The sequence below is a fragment of the Anabas testudineus genome, chromosome 6 (genome assembly GCF_900324465.2).
Source record: "Anabas testudineus chromosome 6, fAnaTes1.2, whole genome shotgun sequence".
In the NCBI taxonomy this organism is placed as follows: Eukaryota; Metazoa; Chordata; class Actinopteri; order Anabantiformes; family Anabantidae; genus Anabas; species Anabas testudineus.
Window position 1 is genome coordinate 17,139,611 of NC_046615.1, and position 19,700 is coordinate 17,159,310.

The window sequence follows — 19,700 nt, forward strand, 5'->3', positions numbered from 1 at the left end:
TAATTATTTCTCCCCTCTTTGGCAGTAATGATGCTTCATTGGGAGAGTGGTATAGTCTGCAGCCACACTCTCCCTCATTAAGAAAGAGTCTAAACTAAAACCCACAGGCTGCTGCAGCCGGTGCTGTACCCTCTTCCCATGTCTGAGAACACAGACACACAAACACACATACCTACTGTAAACAACACAGTCTGGAGAAAACAAACAGATTCTCATTAAATGAACATGTGAAACCTCACTACCTGACATTGTCTGCACTAAACCATGCTGGATAAAATTCAGAACATTAGTTAGAATATGTCTATTAATTAATACTAAATACTAATATAAAGGTTTATGTTTTTACAGCTAAAATATAGAGAAGCTTTGTAGTGTAGCTGTATTTCTATATATTTGACCACTTGGAGGTGACACAGGTATCTGTAAACACAGCACTGACAAATGTCCTATGAAGTTAATATATCTAACGTGTTAGCAAACAGTGCACCATTTACACTGTGCAGACATCTATTTGAAAGAGGTTTAGTCTACTTAACAAGTTATGTTCAACACTGGCTGCTAACTGCTGTTTGGTGACTGTGATGTACTGTAGTTTTTTATTAATGAAAGTAATGACAGTGAACCAAAATGGTGACGTTGTGAGCTGTTAAAACAAATCAATGAGCTGAAATATGCTAACAGACTGTAGAAGTGAGGAAACAGAATCAGGGGATAGTTTATCTGTCATTTCATCCACTGGTAAAATGGAAAACATTGATTGGAGGAGCTTCAAGGATCAGGATGATTACGACACATTTTCTGTATTTGTTTGCTTTTACTTGCATTTACATTTAGTCATTTTGGCCGACGAAATGTTTTTGTACTTTTTATATCCGTTAAAGATTCAGCTGTCTGCACTCATGGCACGAGAGCACTCCCTGAGGTTTTGAAGGCAACATTGGTTTCTTGCTGTGAGATGTTTTGTAGTTCTGCTTACTGCCCACTGTCACCATCCCATCTCCGTCTATTTACAGTCTCAGCCCTCCGTCCCTCTGCTTATCACCATGGTAGCAGAGCTGGACTGAACTCATCCTGACTCTGTGGTTTCTAAGGGCAGAGGTGGGGTGGCGGGATGGCTGGCTCGATGTCTTGGTGGGAGGCTGCTTTTGATGGGATCAGCCTTCGGCTCATTCAAACAGGATGTGGAAAGGTCATTTACTTGTTGTATTTTATTCATAGATCTCAGCTGTTATCATCTGTTTTACTGCTATCTAGCAGCTGCAGAGTGAGGCAGAAATTAAAAGCTTGGTCCTGTAAAGTTGAACTGCGCGAGCTGAACAAGATGATAAGTGAACGGCAGGTCTGTGCTCAGGTATGGTGTCAGCAATAATACTGTGAGGGAATAGCATGCATGTCAGTGTTTTTTAAAATCTGGGTCAAGATCCTTTCAAATTCAGTCCTGTGGGAAGATCAGATTTTCTGGTGTGATACTTTGTAAGATGTAATATGTTATTAACAGTGTTCTGTGGTCTGTAAATTGTACAAAAGGTTGAAATAAATGTCGTAGATTTTCTAGGAACACTCCAAATGCTTTTAGGCTCATAGTATAGAGAACCTTGTAGAACCACATATTGGGTATTAAAACAAAATAGTGATCTTGGGAGAAAACAGCTGAAGAAAAAACATCTGTGACTGTGAGAGAGAATTAATGTAAACCTATGGAGAAGCGGTGCAGAAAGCAGTGTTCGTATTTACCCGAGTGGAAACGGCGGCGGCTCTCAATGGGGCTCCCAGACTTTTATTTAGAGCGGCAGACTGGCGTCGATAAGCCTTTGCTAGAAGTAAATTGGATTGACTTCTTCCATCATTTTGCTTATTGATTCTGGTTGGTGTGTCTCTGTTCACTGTGACAATGTTTGAGGAAAAGAGGGGGGAGGACAGAAAGGGGTGGAATAATACAGGTAGCAAAGAAAATAAAGTAAGGATATTGTTAGAGCCAGAAGAGAGAAGCAATGGACAGAGGACAGGGAAGGTTAAGACAGGACAGCTGACCCTTTTTTTGGCCTGTGACCAAATGGTAAGGTTCCACATTTTTGCTTCAAGCAGCTGTCAAGTCATGATATGTCATATAAAAAATGCTTTTTCATTTTAAAAAAACATTTGTTATGGAGAAACATAACTCATAAATAATTCAAAATATGTCCAGACACATGTTCCTCACCTACAAGGGTCTGAATGGGGGCTCCTGACAGTAAAGCCGAGGCTCAGTGAGTATGAAAGACATGACAGTGAGGCAGAAGGCAGGAGCTGGAGGAGAAAAGGTGAGGGGAGGATGTGATTTCAGAGTAAGAGGTAACATGAAAATTGTAGGATAGACCTGATCTGGACATCTGGACTATGACCCCACGGTTATGTCCCAAACTCTTGTCCCTCAAGTTCTCAAGTGAGAAAACTTTTATTTTCTATGTTTTTTTGCAGAAACCAAAACTTAGCTCTAAAAAAATCTTGGAAAAATGTAAAAAAAGACAAACATCTGTATATCTGTAACATCAGTCTCTGTAACATCAGTCTCTCAAACGTTCCGTATCTTTCAGCACATTTTACGGGTCTATGTGAGGTCCCGACCTAAAGGATGTTAAACTGCTGAGGCAGAAACAAGGAGGGGATGAAATGAGAGAAGAGGAGAAAAGAAAATTGGTTATGGCAGTTTAGAAAGCAGGAGATAACAGTATTGAACAGAGCAGAAAAGAAGACGAGATGATAAGAAAGGGGACATGAGTGAGGGTGACATTAGGTAGTAGTATAGAGAGAGTAGCATAGAGAATAAAGACAGAAGAGGGTAAGATAAGAGAAGGAAAGATCAAGAAAATGAGACAAGACAAGAGGAGAGGAGGAGATGTGTGTCTCCCCCAGCTCTCAGCCACAGGGTTTTGTGTCTATCAGTTTGGATTACACACTCCAGCCTCTGAAAATCCATGTCCACACTCTGGTTTACACAGCTTGGATGTTTGCTTTGCTTCTTCCACCACGAAAACCTGTCACAGTTGGAAGTGTTTTAAGTGTATTTCCAAAGAGTCAACACACTGAGCGATGATCATGATGAGAGGGAGAGATTTCATGCCGTAGCATCCTGATGTGTAATCTGTGGTGCGAGTGTGATAGGGCAAGAGACTTCCAATATGAAAAGGATTTAGCAGATTATAATAAAACCAAACACAGAGTACTAGGCCCCTTGTGAAGTCAAATTCATGACTGGTTGTCGATAAGACTGGATTTTCCTATCTGGTAGAAATCAAACTTATATGTCTGCATTTTTTATTTTGCTCAACCAGATTAAAGAAAACCACAGAGGAAGAAGAAGAAGAAGAAGACAAATCACCGGAGAGGAGGAGGAGTGAGGGGATTTGAGTTTCTCTGGTAAGTTGGAAACATTTGACTTCAGCTCTTCTCCACCAGCATCATCATTTTCCAAAACAGTATGAATGTCCGGTCTTTTAGGATCAAACATTCTTGTTTCTCTCAAAGCTATTTCCCCCTCTCGAAGGATGTGAGCACTCACAAATGTCAGCCTGTTTGCCATGCCTGGCAAATGTCTCTGGACCGAATATCTGCATCTATGATTCTGCCAATGTGTGAATGTATTAATATCCACACTCTCTGTACAGCTCACGAGCCCCTAACAACTACTCAACCTTTCCATGGCTACAACTCTTTCTCTTCCGCTCTCTGTTTTGATGTCTTTTGATTTTGAGGCCACCACTTGCTTGACTTGCATTTTTCCACTGGCAAAGTGTGTTTTTTTGTGTGTTGGCATCCATTTTTGGCAGGGAAAGAAAACAAAACACTGTTTTTTTTATGTCCGACTCTGTTCGGTGCATATGGTTGTCAAGGTAACACACCCTCTCATCCTCGCCCACTGCTTGGACAGTAGACTTCGATACACAAAATAGCTCTAAGAGCCTAAATTGTGCTTAGTGCCTCTCACATAATGTGTCATTATGGAGCGTGCAGAGGTAGAAAAGTTCCCTAATGGTTAATGTACAATAGAGAACTGAAGAGCTCTCTGAAGCACAAGGTCTCAGTGCATTAGCGCCCAGAGAGTTGACCGTCAGCTTCCACAGGGTTTGTGAAAGTGACCCACAATAACCTTTAGCTCATCCCCTTATTCTGCGGTGTTGAGAGTGTGTCTGTGATTCAGCGGGGAGTTGATCTAATGCACTTTGAGTTGATGTGACACAGCGTGATCTGTGTCCACCGCCCAGTGGAGTGTGAAGCAAGGATCCCACCACGGCCTTGCTGCATGCCGAGACAGGCAGGGAGGCAGCACACACAGCTGAGTGGAGAGTTAAGGGACTCTGACGGCTTGGAGCTCATCTGCCTCTGCCGCTGGTGCTACGCTTATTTTATTTTTGGCAACAGGGGTGTCCTCTCCCTCTCGCTCTCTCTCTCTCTCTCTCTCTCTCTCTCTCTCTCTCTCTCTCTCTGAGTTCATCCATTGTGTGCTTATTCCACTCTTTTGCATTGCCTCGGCCTATGTGTCAGTCTGTTTGTCTCTGAATCTCTCATTCTTTCTGTTTCTCTCTTGTCATTGCGCTGTGACAGTTGGTTGTTGTTGTGAATGTGTGCAGCAGGCCAGAGAGGCTGAGTCCACACTTTTCAATGGTAGAGTCATAGAGGGACACACTTAGGAGCTGCAGACTGAATTTGCAGTTTGAAACACACTCAGGCATGAAACGTCCATTGTGAACAGCTGCATTGAGGCCCACGGCTCTTCAATAGAAAGCCGCAGAGGTTTCTGTTTACCTTCATACTGTTGTCTTTCACTGGTTTCTGTCATGTGGCATTTAAGGAGTTTGGTATTGTTGTTTGTGTCTGTGTGTTTTGATGCCAAGTGGGGGAAGGATTGAAAACTTATCATGCGGTATTTTCCATTTATAGCAACACACTGGCTTTGAAATGGAAATGTGACTATGATAGTATACAGGTCAGACTTTTGGTTTTAAGGACATCATGTTCGCCCCACTATAGAGATACACATTGCAGGAACAGTAGGATGCTAAGCCATTTATAGAGCCCCAGTTTTAGCAGAGTGCAGAAAGACAACAAAGTCACCTGACTTCAGTCCAACGGATCATGAGTTTCATGTGCTGAAAACCAGATTGAAGGTGGCTGAAGCCCCTGAAACATGCAAGAAGTACAGATGGCTGCGGCACAGGCCTGGCAGAGCAGCAACTGTGAAGATGCCAACCATCCACTGATGTCTGTGTGTTGTAGGTTTTACCCAGCCACTGACGGCAAGGAATTTTTAACCAAATATTTGGTGTGTTTGGTTTTAAAAATGTAATGGCACCAGCCATGAACCCCAGTATTTCTGGATTAAAGTCCAACTTTCGATATTTAATACATGTGTATATATAAAAATACTTCAGTAAAATACTAATTAAAGTAAAAGTTTAAGCTGTTGATAATATTCTAATCAAAAAAATAAGTGCTGAGGTTTGGAATCGTGCTGTTATTGATAAAAGTTCAGTGTCTGTGTGACATCTTTTTTTACAACGATTCCATTTTACAAGGTTTAATTTAAATTCTTAGTACAATGTTTTGTGTACCTCTATAGGCTGTAGTTGGTTTTATATACCTGAGTTACCATGTCAAAACACTGCAAACTGGAGTGTGAGCCACACATTCCCACACAAAGTGCCTGATTTCATTTAATGTCAGTGCACCTGAACAGTGTCAGCATGTGGCTGGAAAGCAAGTAGTGATATTACGCAGCAGCAGTTCTGATATCAGACGTGCAGATGAGTAGCGGGGTTCTTACACACATAGAGGAGCCCTGGGCTGCTTCCAGCGCACGTCATTTCAGATGAATGCGCCAAGATATTTCTTGTGTGCCTCTTTGATACAAGCCCGACGATTCTCTGACGGCTCTCTGTGTCAACACTCCTGTCTGAGCATGTTATGTTTAAGAGCAAGTGAATGTGAGAAAGAGGCCACGGGTGGATGTGATAGAGTGGCTCTGTGTGTTTTTTAGAAAACTCTGTGGTTGTATGACAAGCAGAGACAGGGTGGTGCTGGGAGACGAGGCTAAAGTGTCAGACAGAGGGACATGAATAAACAAATAGATGAATAGATGGATACAAAGACAGTGAGGAAGTAAAAGAGGTTGGCGAGACTCCTCCTGAGGGATTGCTGCTCTCCTTCTCCATCTACTAGGGCTTCATGCACAACTGACTCACCAACTGTTCAGCAGACAGCCCGGAGAGTCTGAGGAGAAACTACTCTATATCTGGTGCTAAATCTTCATCTTTTTCCTGCTCATTTCTCCTTCTTTCACCTGCACAACCTTCCTCTAGGCCTCGCTCTACCTTCACTACTCGTCCTCTACAATTATCTGGTTCAGCCTTGTAGCCTACATTTTTTTCTCATTCACACTGCTGGATGCAGTTTTTCACCGCTTCATCTCTCTGTTGTCCATTTCCACAAGTCAGTTAATTGAATATCCTCTTAAAGTCTTACACTTATTTTTCATGGACAGGTCTATGCCAGCTGTAGCTTCATGTTTAGTGTACAGTTATCAAACTGGTATCTTCTCTACTGTCTACAGAGACCAGGTTTAGTGGACTATCCATGTAATGAACCTAAAGAATAATGTTCTGTTTTTCCAGCATGCCTTTATTGTCAATACCAAATGATCTTACTGAATGTATGTCGTTGCATTTCCTTCGTTTAACACTGTGGGTGTGTAGACAAGGTCTATTTTCTCTGAATCTCAGTATCAATGTGCCTTCAGGGCAGAGACGATTGTCCTCAAACAGTCATGAGCTGGTGGGATCTGTCTGTTTGATATGGCCTCTAAGAAACCAAATGATTTATGTGGCTGTTAGCTTTGGGTCCTGGTCCAAGGCCAAGTCTATCTGCTCATCAATATAAACAGCCTGCTGCCCGGGTGCTGTGGTGGAATACAAATGGCTGAATTTAGATGTAACCCCTGACTCGCCTGCATCTAAGCCAATTCTAATGAGAAATCTCTCTGTGTACCTGTTGAGAAAGGGAGGGAGAGTAAAGGAATGAGTAAATATGAAATGCGTGAGCTCACTGAAATAGTAGGCTATATACAGACTGTTGTCTGGGGATTTCTGCAGCCTGGTAAATTACAGGGAACCTCTTCTATTTCCAATGGCTTTTTTCTGTTCCGAGGTTTCATTTCCACGGATGCTGAATTTCAACACGATTGAAATGATGCATCTTTGTGCTTTTGTGATTACAGTTTGATTGCATTTTATAAAATGTCAGTCATGAATAAAATCCACATTTGATTAACACATTGAGAAGCTTGAGAAGATATAGCTTACTAACAACAGTCTCTACCCTCGTTACATAACCTTTGTGCACCTCCACAGATGTTTTCACTTATTGAGACCTTTTCTCAGAAATGAGTGGGTGTGTACCGACAGTACTTGGCTGAAATCTTCTTCACTTCTCTGTTACTATTGTAACCTTTATCGTTCTTAAATACTTTTATCACAAGACATGTCATAGCAAGAAAAACACATAAGACGTGGTTTACACTTTATTACTGTAACAGTTTCACATCCATTTTGCACCTCATGTCATTTGGAGTGATATAATATAAAAATAAACATATATACCTCATGTAAGCCAAAACTAATGAAGGTAATTAAACGTAAATCTAATTAAAGTGCTTGTAGTGTCAATGCACAGACCTGTTGACTGTCACGAGGCCAACTCTGCCACTATACAACCTTCTCTAGTTGATGTGAGATGAGTGTAAAACCTGCTGACTTCCTGTTTTGCCAACCAAGTCAAATACATTACAATATTCATACAAATGTGAAAAATGCAGTTTGGGCTACTGTTTGAGCAAATTGTAGTAATGTGCTTTGGCCAATAGAACAGTATTGATTCACAGCCTCAATGTGCTGATGGGTATCAGCTCTAATATCAGTGAAATTCAAACAATACCCACAAATAGAAACACCGTTTAATGTTTATGCCAAATGTAGGTGACCCTAAAATTCATTTATTCATTCTTCATGTGTAGATAAAGGAGGGTAAGGTGGTCCCTGTAGAGATACTGTACCATTATCTGTTATAGCCCTAATTTGTTCTTTTGTCATATTCGACCCCAGGGGCACAAACAAACTGAAGCCCTCTGTGTCCTTCCCCGGAAGCAAGTCATGCACACCTTGTCCAGTCGGGCTGCTTCGACCTCCCTGTCCTGACATTTACTGTACCTGCACCTGAGAGACACAGGCAGAGAAAAATCCATCACCTCCACCACATTAGCCAACACTCAGCAGACACTTCTCCTGCATTAGTGACCAGCCTCATCCCGTCAAACGTAGACACAGGACAGGGGCTGTTAGCGGGAGCTGGGCCGATTGTTAGTGTTAAATGGGAGCAATGTTTCCTCCGGAATCGCCGTCTGACAAATGAGGGCTGATGGAGCAGTTCTTGTCAGAGCCATTATTTCTGATGGGGCCAGACGATCTGTGGGGATGGAGCACTTTTACTGAGCTGTGACGCCCGCTGGGCAAAACACCAGACCCAGTGGAAACACACTCAAACGCTAAAAGTAACAGGAAAATCTCTAAACTTTAACACCACTAAACATTTTAGCTTTTTTTTTCTCTCTGTCTCTGGAGTGTTTTCACGTCACGTCTCCAGCTTAAGTTTCAAAGAGTTTTACAGCACATAAAGAGACTTCCTTTATGAGAAAGCTACGTCCTTTATTAGTGTCATTAATACTCATTAGCTAACATTTCATTCATCCAGACCCATGAGACAGATAGAAACATGTTCACACTAAGCCTTAGCGAAGTGCCAGCAGTCACCATCAGTCTGTCAGCACCATGGGCTTTCCGTTATGTTCTTTAATCTTCCAAATTTTCTGTGTTCGTCTCAAAAAACAGTGCTTCAAATAAAATGGGGTCACCCAATTACTCCCTAACAAAAATACTTCCTTTCACTTAAGGGAGGTTTTATCTCTTTCCCTGTCATTTCATTTTTGGTAAAATATCACAAGTTTCTCAGCGTCAGAATTTAATTAGATCAAATTCCATTAGAAGACTTTGGATGGGAAAGATTTGAAATGAAAATTCACGCTGCCATTCTTCGATTCAAATACAGTGAAAGGTATTTACTCAGGGCTATCTTTGATGAATTGTTCACTTTCCCCGAGTTGTTTGTTCAGTTTACCATATGAAAACCTGACTCATGAAATAGAGTGGCCATAGCTCAAGCCAGAGTAATCAAACCTCATTCAGACTTGGTTGAAAGAGTGTTTGGAAGAGTGCAGCTGGCACACACATTCATTTTATATTAAGCAACATTTCTGCAAGTGTTGTAGTGGATTTTGGTGGATTGTGCCTCTTAATTTAATTATGTTGTGTATGATTTAATTTTCATATGCTAAAAGGCAAAGAAATGTTTAATAGTGACATCAACTGTTTCTGCATGTATAAAGTGGATTGACAAGTGATGTTACTAAACCCAAACAAAAAGTGCAACTTGAAAGTAGTCTGAAATAATTGGTTAATAAATTGATTGTCAAATTATCTAATTATCAAGTAATGAAAATATCAACCTGCTACTTCCAACATGTGTTACTAAAATCCTTGTTTTTTGGTATCTTTTCACTTTAGTCAGGTTTTAAAAATGATGACGTGTCCAGTTTAAATTGATGGAAATATGCCATCTCTCCTATGTGTTTAATTTTTTGTTAAATTTGCGATGCAAAACTATAATTAAAACTATACTAAGAAAAACAACAACAAGCTAATAAAAAGTGATCCCTGAGAACAAAAAGTATTACAACATGCACAAGTTTTCATCAAGTAAAAACAAAATTAGGATAAACAAGTAGATCTATGAATTCATTACTGTTACATGTTTCTCCGCTTGACCTGTTGCACTGATACACGATTCAATAATGTTATCACTCACTTAATTAATAAAAAAAGAATATATAATGTAAATAATTTTTTTTAAAGCAGTGCATGTATAAACTCATAGATCTCAGTCTTCATGAGGGGAAAAATCAATTTTAAACCATTTTTCTGAACTGGTTTAGCATTTTGTAAGGTTTAACTTCTGATTGTGTCTTGTGTCATTAAAAAAGCACATGATTTGATTTTCTCACACTTTGAAAGGACTATTGTTTGTGTCCTTTATGTCTGAAATTGGATGGTGAGTCCTTTTGGGGAGCAGCGGAGGGGAAATGATTTGTATTCACCTGCCGTATCTGAATAGGAGTGAGGAGGGGCTGTGAGAGTGCAACTACATAGTGCTTCCTTTATGTGATAATGGATTGCTCTGACGGTCACACACATTGTGGTGCGGTGTGTCTATCAGTCAATACTCACTAACTCGTCGGGTGAAATTTTAAACAGATGCCATTAAATGACACAACAGGTGACACTAATGTATGATGTGTCACTTCTATGTCAAACCACCAAGGTGCTGCATCATTACATGCACCATACAGTAAGTGCCTTGTTGTCTTCCACTCTTGCAAATTAATCTCTTTTCTTATTTTGTTTCTTGCTTTTTTTTCTTCCTTTCCTTTTTTATATAACTGCACTCTCCTTTATAGGCCCACCTAGGCAACTGGATTCTTCTGTCAGCAGCACAAAAGAGACAAAGTGGAACTGGGGACGGGCAGTAATGAGCAACTCCTCTTACAGTGTTACATATAGACCGGCTGTGGTTTGGGGAAGCCTCCTGGAGACAATGGAGGGTTTTAGAGGTCTGAAGCCCTCTGAAGCCCCCCTTTGATTGGGTTTCCTGGCACTCAGCTCCAGTGCTGGGGCTGATTGTGGAGAGGGAGCCGTGGGTTCGGGAAGGGGGTGAGGACCCTCCTCTGTGTTGACCTTTCACAGACACAGGTGGGGTGGATTGGAAGGGGCTGGAGGAGGAGGCCTATTGTAGCGCTCTGTGAATATAGAGGTGGTACTTAATAACTCTAGACCTCACTGCCTCTGTCCACCTGCTGGGGATTTTCTCACCACTATTTTCTCAGTGACAAATTACATGTTCTAGTAACACAGTGGTTACAGATTGCTCTGGCTCAACGTCAGATGAACAACTATTGGACATAGTGGTCCCCTGACTTTTCCTGGGTCACTAATATGTCTGAATGTTCATGAAACTTGCTGAACACCTCCATGGCTTTTTGGGATGAATTTTAATCACTTTAATAGTCCTCTGACATCACCTGGTCGAATTTAAAATTGGAAAACCCACTGCACTGGTTCATGAACAAAATACACAACACATTCTCAGCAGTTTGAGCTGTACTGGGTGAATGTTACCACATCAGCATGCTAAACCAGCCTACCAAGTGTGGTATAAACATTTTATCTGCTAAACATCAGCATCTTGCAGACGTTAGCACTTCTTTCAAAGCTCAAAGCTCTCATCATTTGTCACACTGCAGATGACTTTGACAGAGCTGTTTAGTCTCATTATGAGTACCGACATAGCCGTAGGGAGGCACAGGATGGAGATTAGCCTCAAAATGACAAGACCTCGGTGCATCTATCCACCTGCTACTTTCTCACTGGCAAATTACATGTTCGGGTGGCACGCAGTGGTAACAGATTGTTCGACTGCACAGTCAGTGTTCACGCTTTGTTATCTGATGTTGTCGGCAGATTTTGCTAGACTGAATGCTACCATGCAAAGTGCACACACCCCTAAATGACCCCCCGCCTCCCTGCTTGCCTGTACTGTATCAGCACAATTCAAATTCAACCAGAAAAGTGTTTATTACACAGTAGCACTTTTCTAGAAAGGCCTAGCTGCATTAACTGTTGACTCGGAGCACACTGGTTCTCCATGTTTGCCCGGCTGACATGGCCCACAGGAATTCATTTGGTACAAAGCTTCACAGCTGCCAGTTTTTGTGTCCGTTGTGAACATTTCCTGCACTGACTGTCTCGCACAGACTCTTTTTGTTGCACCCTAAGCTTAAAGTAAACTCCACATATTGGCCCCATCTTGAGAGACCCTTCACATGTGTAGTAAGCCATCCGGTGCAGACATTGTAGCAAACTGAGATCCTAATCATACCTCTTTTGTTGAACTCTGAGGAGGTTGAGATGTGTTTTAAGGCCGAGCAGATGTTAAGCGTATAGTTTCTCGGCAAGGTTACTTATGAGATGACAAATGGGTCTGGACCTCTTTTTTTTGTCATATGTCTGTGTTTGATGAGAGGGTTGACATCTTTTTGTCGGCATGGAGATCTGAGAGCACCAGGGATTGCCATGGATACAGAGTGCCCTTTTAGAGTACGTTTTTGAGTGGCTTCGCGCTGCAGAAAAGCACATGGAGAGTCCCTATATTTAACTGTAAAACATTATGCTGCATTTTCTAAACTACCGGGGTGTATGGATTAAATTGTAGAACTATTGTAACTGTGTTTGTCTGTGACAGCATGTATGTATGTATGGATGATTCTCCCTGCTTTGTCAAAGCACTCTCTTGTCTTTCAACAGCAGATTGGTTTTATGTTGATTACATTCTCAAAGCTGTTGTGTTGTTGTAACTAAAGCATGTTTTTGAGAGAGCAGGATTTTGAGAGTCCTTTTAGCTGATTTGAAAGCTAGTCGGCATGCATTCCTCCCACTCTTCTGCATTTGCTGATGATAATGAACCTCTGCTCAGCATATGAATGGCCTCACCCATAACACACTCATGAAGCAGGGCAAGCGCACTCAAGCTCAGTGCTCAGTGTCTGACGTCCTACACTCACCTATCAACTCTGTGAACACACAAACAAGGAGGATGCATATGCAAATTGATTTAAGTGAGTATTAATTTACGCACATGCCTAAGCTGGACTGTTTGGGAATAGTGAAGCAGTAATTACAGTGTGAGCATCAGCTATTAAATGAAGGTCAAGTTCACATTCACAGTTGCTCCTTGAGCCTTGTGCTGCTTCCCCTTCTGATCTCATTTTAATGAATGCTTTTCAAAAGTGTCTCAGCTCACTTAATTCTCCAGTAATGAGCTACTGTACAAGTCAGGTGTTAGACAAGTGTACTAATGTACTTTGGGGACTCAATTTTTCTTAGCCTTGGTGCCATTCCTATTTTACTAACTAATGATCTATAGCTTTTGCTGGAGTGTGAGGCAGTGAAAAGATTGTGAAACCCATAAGTTTCCAACAGCAATTATCTTAAAGAGAGGATTTCATGTACCAGTTATGAGTAGCCTCTCAATGGGAGTGCTGGCATAATATAAGGACGTGACTCACCAACAATATGTTATATTTAGCCAGTCTGCGATGATAAGACAAAAACATAACAGTTCCATTTAGGTTGTCTAGGCAGGGTTTTCTCCTTAACACCACCTTTCTATCTCGCGGTGCTGCTTCTATCTGCATGCTAAAGAGGAAGCCCCTCTCAGAAGAGTAGGCGCCAGCAGTGACTAGCATTTGGACGAAGGGGACAGAGAGTGAGTCCCAGAGTGTCTTCGGCATGTAAGGGGATGAATGCCAGTGTGCGGTGCTCTGTGAAAAGAGGAGGTCCAAAGCAATTGCCAGACACGTTGCATTAGTCACAGATGCCCATTAGCATTAATAGTTGTTGTAGATTGATAGCTGGAGGCAAAATATTGGAAACAGAGCACATCTTTAAAGGGCTCCTCCAGAGATTTAATATTGCACTCCATAAAATCAGGAACTGGCCTGCAACAAATCTAAGAAACAGTGCTTAAAATTGACCCAGCAGTTGCTGAAATATTCTCACTCTCTCTCAAAGTCTCTTCACTAGAGTCTACATTTCCCACAAGCAGATCTGTCCCTAATGTTTTTGTGAGACCTTGCATGGTAAATGCTAATGTTTTTAAAACGTCACACTGCCATTTTAACACAGCCTTTCTCACTGACTTTGTCTCCAAGCCTGAACCAAAAAGCTTAGGTTGAATTGTCCCTTTAAATTGTCATAAATTAGGGTTGATTTTTAGTAAGATTATAAAGACAAATACTTATATATAATGTGACTCTGATCCAGTTTTAGTTTTAGTTTGGATCCAGAAGGATATAAACAACAACTTTACAGTGGAGGACACTTATATTGTCTAGTATTATACAGTGCAGATGAAAGGGTCACGCCATGTTTTTGAGCTGTTGGGTCTCCCCCAAATAACAGGACCCCAATTCATATGTTAAACACCCCAATTATTTGCATACGGTCCCCAATTATAAAGCTAATGAGAAGATTATGGGAAACACACGCTGAAGCCGCCCCATGGAATTTCCATTGTGCTGGCCTATGCGAGGTGTTAGTCAAAGACAGAAAATGTTGAACCTCCTATATCTTGGCTCTAATTTATATCACTGCTACGAACTGTCTACAACATTAGCTGTGAGTCCTTGAAGCGATTAAGAACATCTTTTGTTTAAAATGTCCTCACAGATTACTATTTACCTTTTTTAGTTGATTTTTTTTTTTAATAATTTACATTGACGTCCAGTTTGACTGTGACTTTTCAGTTTGGTTACCAAATGGAGGACTGTCTCATTATCTCCGACGGTCTTTGAAGCGACCTCCCACTCCCCCATAGATGTTTAATGGCACAGAGAAATGGGAATGCAGCCCTGGGCATGAATAGCATGCAGTGACATCCTGAGCTGCAGCGGGAGCAGCCAGCAGCCTCGGAAAAATAAACTCTTCCAACCGTATCCGTTTTCTCATCACCACCTTCCTGAGTGCAGAGCCATTCTCATCATTATATCCCTACATTCAGCATTCTGCAGGGGATCCCTGCTGCTCCATTAAGGCCATACCGAGGCTCACAAACTCCTGATTGCATGAGCCATCAATAGCACTGATTATGGGAGTTAATTACGGAGCTTGGCATGAGAAAAAGGCTTGTCTTTCATCAGAGGTGTTAAAACCATACAGTACTGATGCAACAGCAGTGGTACTGTCAGAGTTGCAGTATTGCATCACTACTGTATTGTTTGGCACAGACAATAGCAATATCTTTGGTAATAGTTAGCATAAAGCATATGCTTTAGTTTTATCTGTTGCTTTAAGGGAAATACATTGGAGCCCTTTTCAATGCGGTTTATTCATTTACACTGGTGTGTTTCAGCACCCACCCGTCCCGCCTGTGTGCTCACACATATTCTGACCCTCACGTTCTGCAGCCAGCAATTGTGATTGTGTCTTTACCTATGTGTGTGTCCATTGCTAAATGTTCTACATCTCTGATGTGCATAAAACCAATTAGTTTTGGGATGTTGAAGTAGCTTGCCATGGGAAAATGACCATAGAGTAATTGAAGAGGCTGGCTGAATGAGAGTCCTGACAACTCAATGCAGCTTTTACACAAGAGCTAAGTGTTTTTGCCACGGACAAAATGAACAGAAAGAAAAGCAAGCCCCGATTAAAAGTGGTTGTAGATAGTAATTAACATTACAGCTTTTCGCTCTGGTGACATAAATTTTTGCTGTAAAAACACGACTAGTTAAGTAGTAGTGGCATTTAAAAGACGTAACAGTAGTTTATCATGTTTTAGCCCATTTACCGCAAATCAATATATTAACATTCTGAAAATTATGCTGCTGGGTTTCAGGTTTGGATGTGTTTTTCCAGCCAATCACTTTGATGCATTAATATCTGAACAGTATAAAAAGTATAGAAATGCTCTTGTAAAAATAAAAACTTGTAACATGTATTTCAGTCTCTGGCCACAAATGCAGTGGACGTCATGTGGTGATGAACCCACAGAGAATTATCATCTGACTTTGCCTATGGAACATTTCAGCATCTTTCAGCTCATTGATTTGGTTAATGTGGTTTAACTACCGACATCTTAACCATCGCGGTTTAACTCATTTTCAGTGTTGTTATTCTGCAGGTAGAGATAATGTATTTCTTTTGGGACTTTGTAAAGACCAAAATAAATAAATACACTGCAGGTTGTCATTACCCAGTGCCTCAGAAGTGTCCTGTTGTGGCTCTTTATAAGAGACCATTTCCTGTTTGATTTTATCAGTTCTCTGACAGCTTTTGGCACAGCACTGGAAACAGTACTGTGGTTTTATCTCTGCCTCAGCAGTCTGATGTGAGCTTTATTGACTTTGGCTTCTCCGGTTCTGTCAGCACAAGATGCATAGCGAGGTTCAACAGTAGTGATGGGTATTTATACATTTAAAGAATAGAATTTTGAAATGTGGAATAAGCTAGTTTGTTTCATGAGCAATTTAAGCTTAATATGCCTCATATACGCTTTTACCACATACCACATGAGCACAATAGTCTATTAACAAGTAATGGTTTTAGAAATAGGAACACAGATATTGCACTACTTCACTTGAAGAGTGTAAAGTCGGACTATTTTTACATAATTTTCTGACTGAATGTGAGTAGTATCAAATCATGGTGGTAAGTTTGTCATCTTAAGAGCCCCACTCGAGTTTCCACAGTCCATCTTCTGTGGAGCGGACTGTGTGAGGGGTTGGCCCAGTATCACTGCAGGTCACAGGGATAATTACAGCACACACACAGGAAAATATTCCAGGCACAAATATACAACATGCACACAAACTGCACGCACACTAAGTGGCTGGAGTTGAGCTTCCACACTTCATTAAATAGGGAAATGACTCCTGGATAAAGCCCTGACTCCTTTCCAGATAAGAACCAGCCTTTTGGGTATTCACCGTAAAATTTATAATTAACACATTTATTCTCTTGCTGTCACGGGCTCCCCCCTCTTTTTTTACATGAAACCTGTGACTGTGCTTTGCCAAGTTCAGTCTGCATTTTATTTTATTTACATACCTCTTGGCATTAATAAGTGTTTGCATTTGTTAACTTGAATTTACAAAGTGAAATTATTACAATACCCTACTAATCATAAATGTTTCTGTATTTATTACATCTTATTTATAATTACATCTGATTATACATTTCCAGTTAGTTGCAAATAAATATGAAAGACAATAGTCCGATGCAGGTTTTCTGCTCAGTACAGGTGGCAGCCTGCAAATGGGCTTGAGGAAAATGCCCTCTCATTGGATCTTTGTATGTCCCAAGCTGAAGCTGCATGATGGTGCAGACAGCAGTGTGATTGGCTGCCCCAGGCCAATAATACACACCTCCCCTTGAGAAGTGTAGTGGTAGCTGGGGGCAGCAGACGTTGGCCTCGGTCCCTTCCCATGCTACCAGACACCAGCTCTGGGGCTGGTTCTGAATCATGACTGGAGGGCAGCACTAACAAATACATCAGTTCCCCAAGGAGGATCAGTCTGACTGCCTGGCTTTCTAGCCGCTGGTCCTAGACGCAGCTTCCACCACCTCATCTGCAGCTCTGACCTGCCCCACACCCAAAGGCAGGAGAGCAATACGCATATCTTCACCTTTAATGAGCTCTTTTTGATTCTTTCAAATAGTAACCAGCATTAATATCCCAAATTTGATAGTGTGCTTTTGTGATAACACCGCAAATTAGACTGCCTGAGCTCTAAATTAAGCCGTGACATTTTAATACTGTGCCGGTGGATGCCTTGGGTAAGACAGGCAGGAGAGCAAGATAAAAACAGGTCAGGCTGCAGTTATTAAAAGATAGAAAATGACTCTTCCCCAGCTCTGTTTCCTCTTTCTTTTTATCCATCATTTTCAAGCTGTGCTCACAGTCATATATAAATAATCAATTATACTGATCATTCTGTGGTGACAGTGCTGAATTATTCAGAGGAATCTGAGTAAAAACAGAATTAAATTTAGTTATTTTCACTCAGTGGTTATTATAATTCTCTGATGCTTGGTTCACATTCAGGTTTTAATGACCTTGACACTGATTATTTCAACACTGGCGTTTTGCTATAATGCTTGTTTAGCTTTGTTTATAAAAATAATTGCCTCTGGATGGAGGAAGTTGTGATACAGTAATACTGAGCTGCCAGCTCGCAAGAGAAATTCTGCTATGTTTAAGACATACTTCAATGCTTTGGTTTCCTATCCTATTCACAGTGCATCCACCATGCATCATTACTGCTATAATGGCAGGATAATTCGATCTTGTGCAACAAAAGAAAATTCTCACTTAATTAACACTTAGTCAGTGTCCAGTTAGCCTTTTACCAAATTGCTCAGCGCTGCAAACAAGTCACCTCACTTGAACTTGAACCCCCTGTTGAACTTTTACCAACTAGACACATCGAGCGGCGTCTACTAAGATGTCAGATTTAAGATCTGCTCACTCACACTTGACATTTCCCACTACAACAATTTCATAAAAGAATGATGGTTCCAAGTCTGAACTGTGTCCTCATTGCATATCAGTTTGCTGCAGGCTCAGCCAGTCAGTCAGTCAGCGAGTCAATCAAACAGATAAAGCTGGAGTGAAATGGAACGTAAAGTGAGCGTCCCCTTGTCTTGTCCCTTGGCTTGTCATCCGTCGGCTGATGTGATCGATATGGCAGAGAAGCTTAATGGCATCATGGCCACAGCAGTGATTAGCCGAGCAAAATGAGCCCATGTGGCCCACATCGGTCCCTATTGGAGTGCACTAGAGCAAAAGGATAGCTTCCAGCAAACTGCACCACATGGCAACTAACATCGATCTGTGGCTAGAGTTATATGTGCCGGTCTCGCTCATTCTCTCTTTCTCTCTCTCTCTCACCAGCTGTTGAACACAAACTAGAACAAACTCAGTATTATGATTGATAGCCTCAGTTACTGGATGTGCTATTCAACCCAGTAATCTCTGCTCCTATTTTATCCTCTTATCTCTGACGCGCTCTCGTTCTCTCCCTGTAGCTTTGAGTGCTCACGTGACCTACAGACAGTGTGACTGAACAGAGAGGCGGGGCATCACTGTGTTTGGGGGCAGACCTTCGCGTCACACACCGATGATGGAGAGGAGGAGGATGGATGCAGCATTGCTGGTGGTGTTTCTGGGACACCTCGCCACTGCGCTGGAGGTCCCACTAGACCGTAAGGCAACAAATCACACACACCACACAGTTCATTCAAAGACAGTGTAGATAGACTTTGCTGTTTTTCTTTGTCATACATGAAAAACTCAGTATGTTCAGTTTTTAGACTTTGATATGGACAGTTTGGCTGCAAACAGAGAATATTGTGTCATGTCTGTATGTGCAGCTGTTCAAGAAGTAGTCATGAACAGACACAACTTTAAAACTTATAATATAATAAAATAATAATAATTAGAAATAACTAATATTTAAGAGGTTGTGGTAAACATAGGTTGTTAGTCATAGACAATGGTGGGCTAAGTGTATCCAGTGTTTAAGCTAAGCTATCAGACTTCTTTGTTTTACGGTGCAGCAGATGTGATAGATAACTAAGTACTGTGTCGACTGTACACTTTTGAAGCACTTTTACTTTACTGAAATATTTGCATTTGATGTTACTTTCACTCCACTTTAATTCAGATGATTAATATTATCTTTAGCGACTACAAATGTTTTGCAGATGTTGGATAAAAAAATAATCTAACTAATAAAAATGTTTATGGTTTATTATTAAGGGAAGATTATGACCTCAAATTAAATACTGTTCTAAATACATTGTTTTCTTAGTGGAGTACTTGTACTTTTGTATTTTAACATTTTCGAGTATATTGAGGAAAGAAATCAAAGTGCTACTTCAACTTGTAGGTAAAGTGTATTTTTAGTTGTTGAGTTTGTTCTCTTAATACCGTAATCCTCTCATCCA

The 19,700-nt window shown here is 41.1% G+C and overlaps 1 protein-coding gene across 17 annotated transcripts in view; it reads left to right on the forward strand.

Moving 5' to 3' along the window:
• The window catches only part of LOC113166004 (neuronal cell adhesion molecule-like), a 61,356-nt gene that overhangs the window by 22,141 nt on the left and 19,515 nt on the right, over positions 1-19,700 (forward strand). For all 17 annotated transcript variants that reach the window (XM_026365879.1, XM_026365881.1, XM_026365885.1 and 14 more), the window contains exons 2-3: positions 3,312-3,396; positions 18,780-18,956. In XM_026365879.1, coding sequence (XP_026221664.1) covers positions 18,872-18,956 — 85 coding nt within the window. In that variant the 5' untranslated portion in view covers positions 3,312-3,396; positions 18,780-18,871. The remainder of the gene's footprint in view (positions 1-3,311; positions 3,397-18,779; positions 18,957-19,700) is intronic.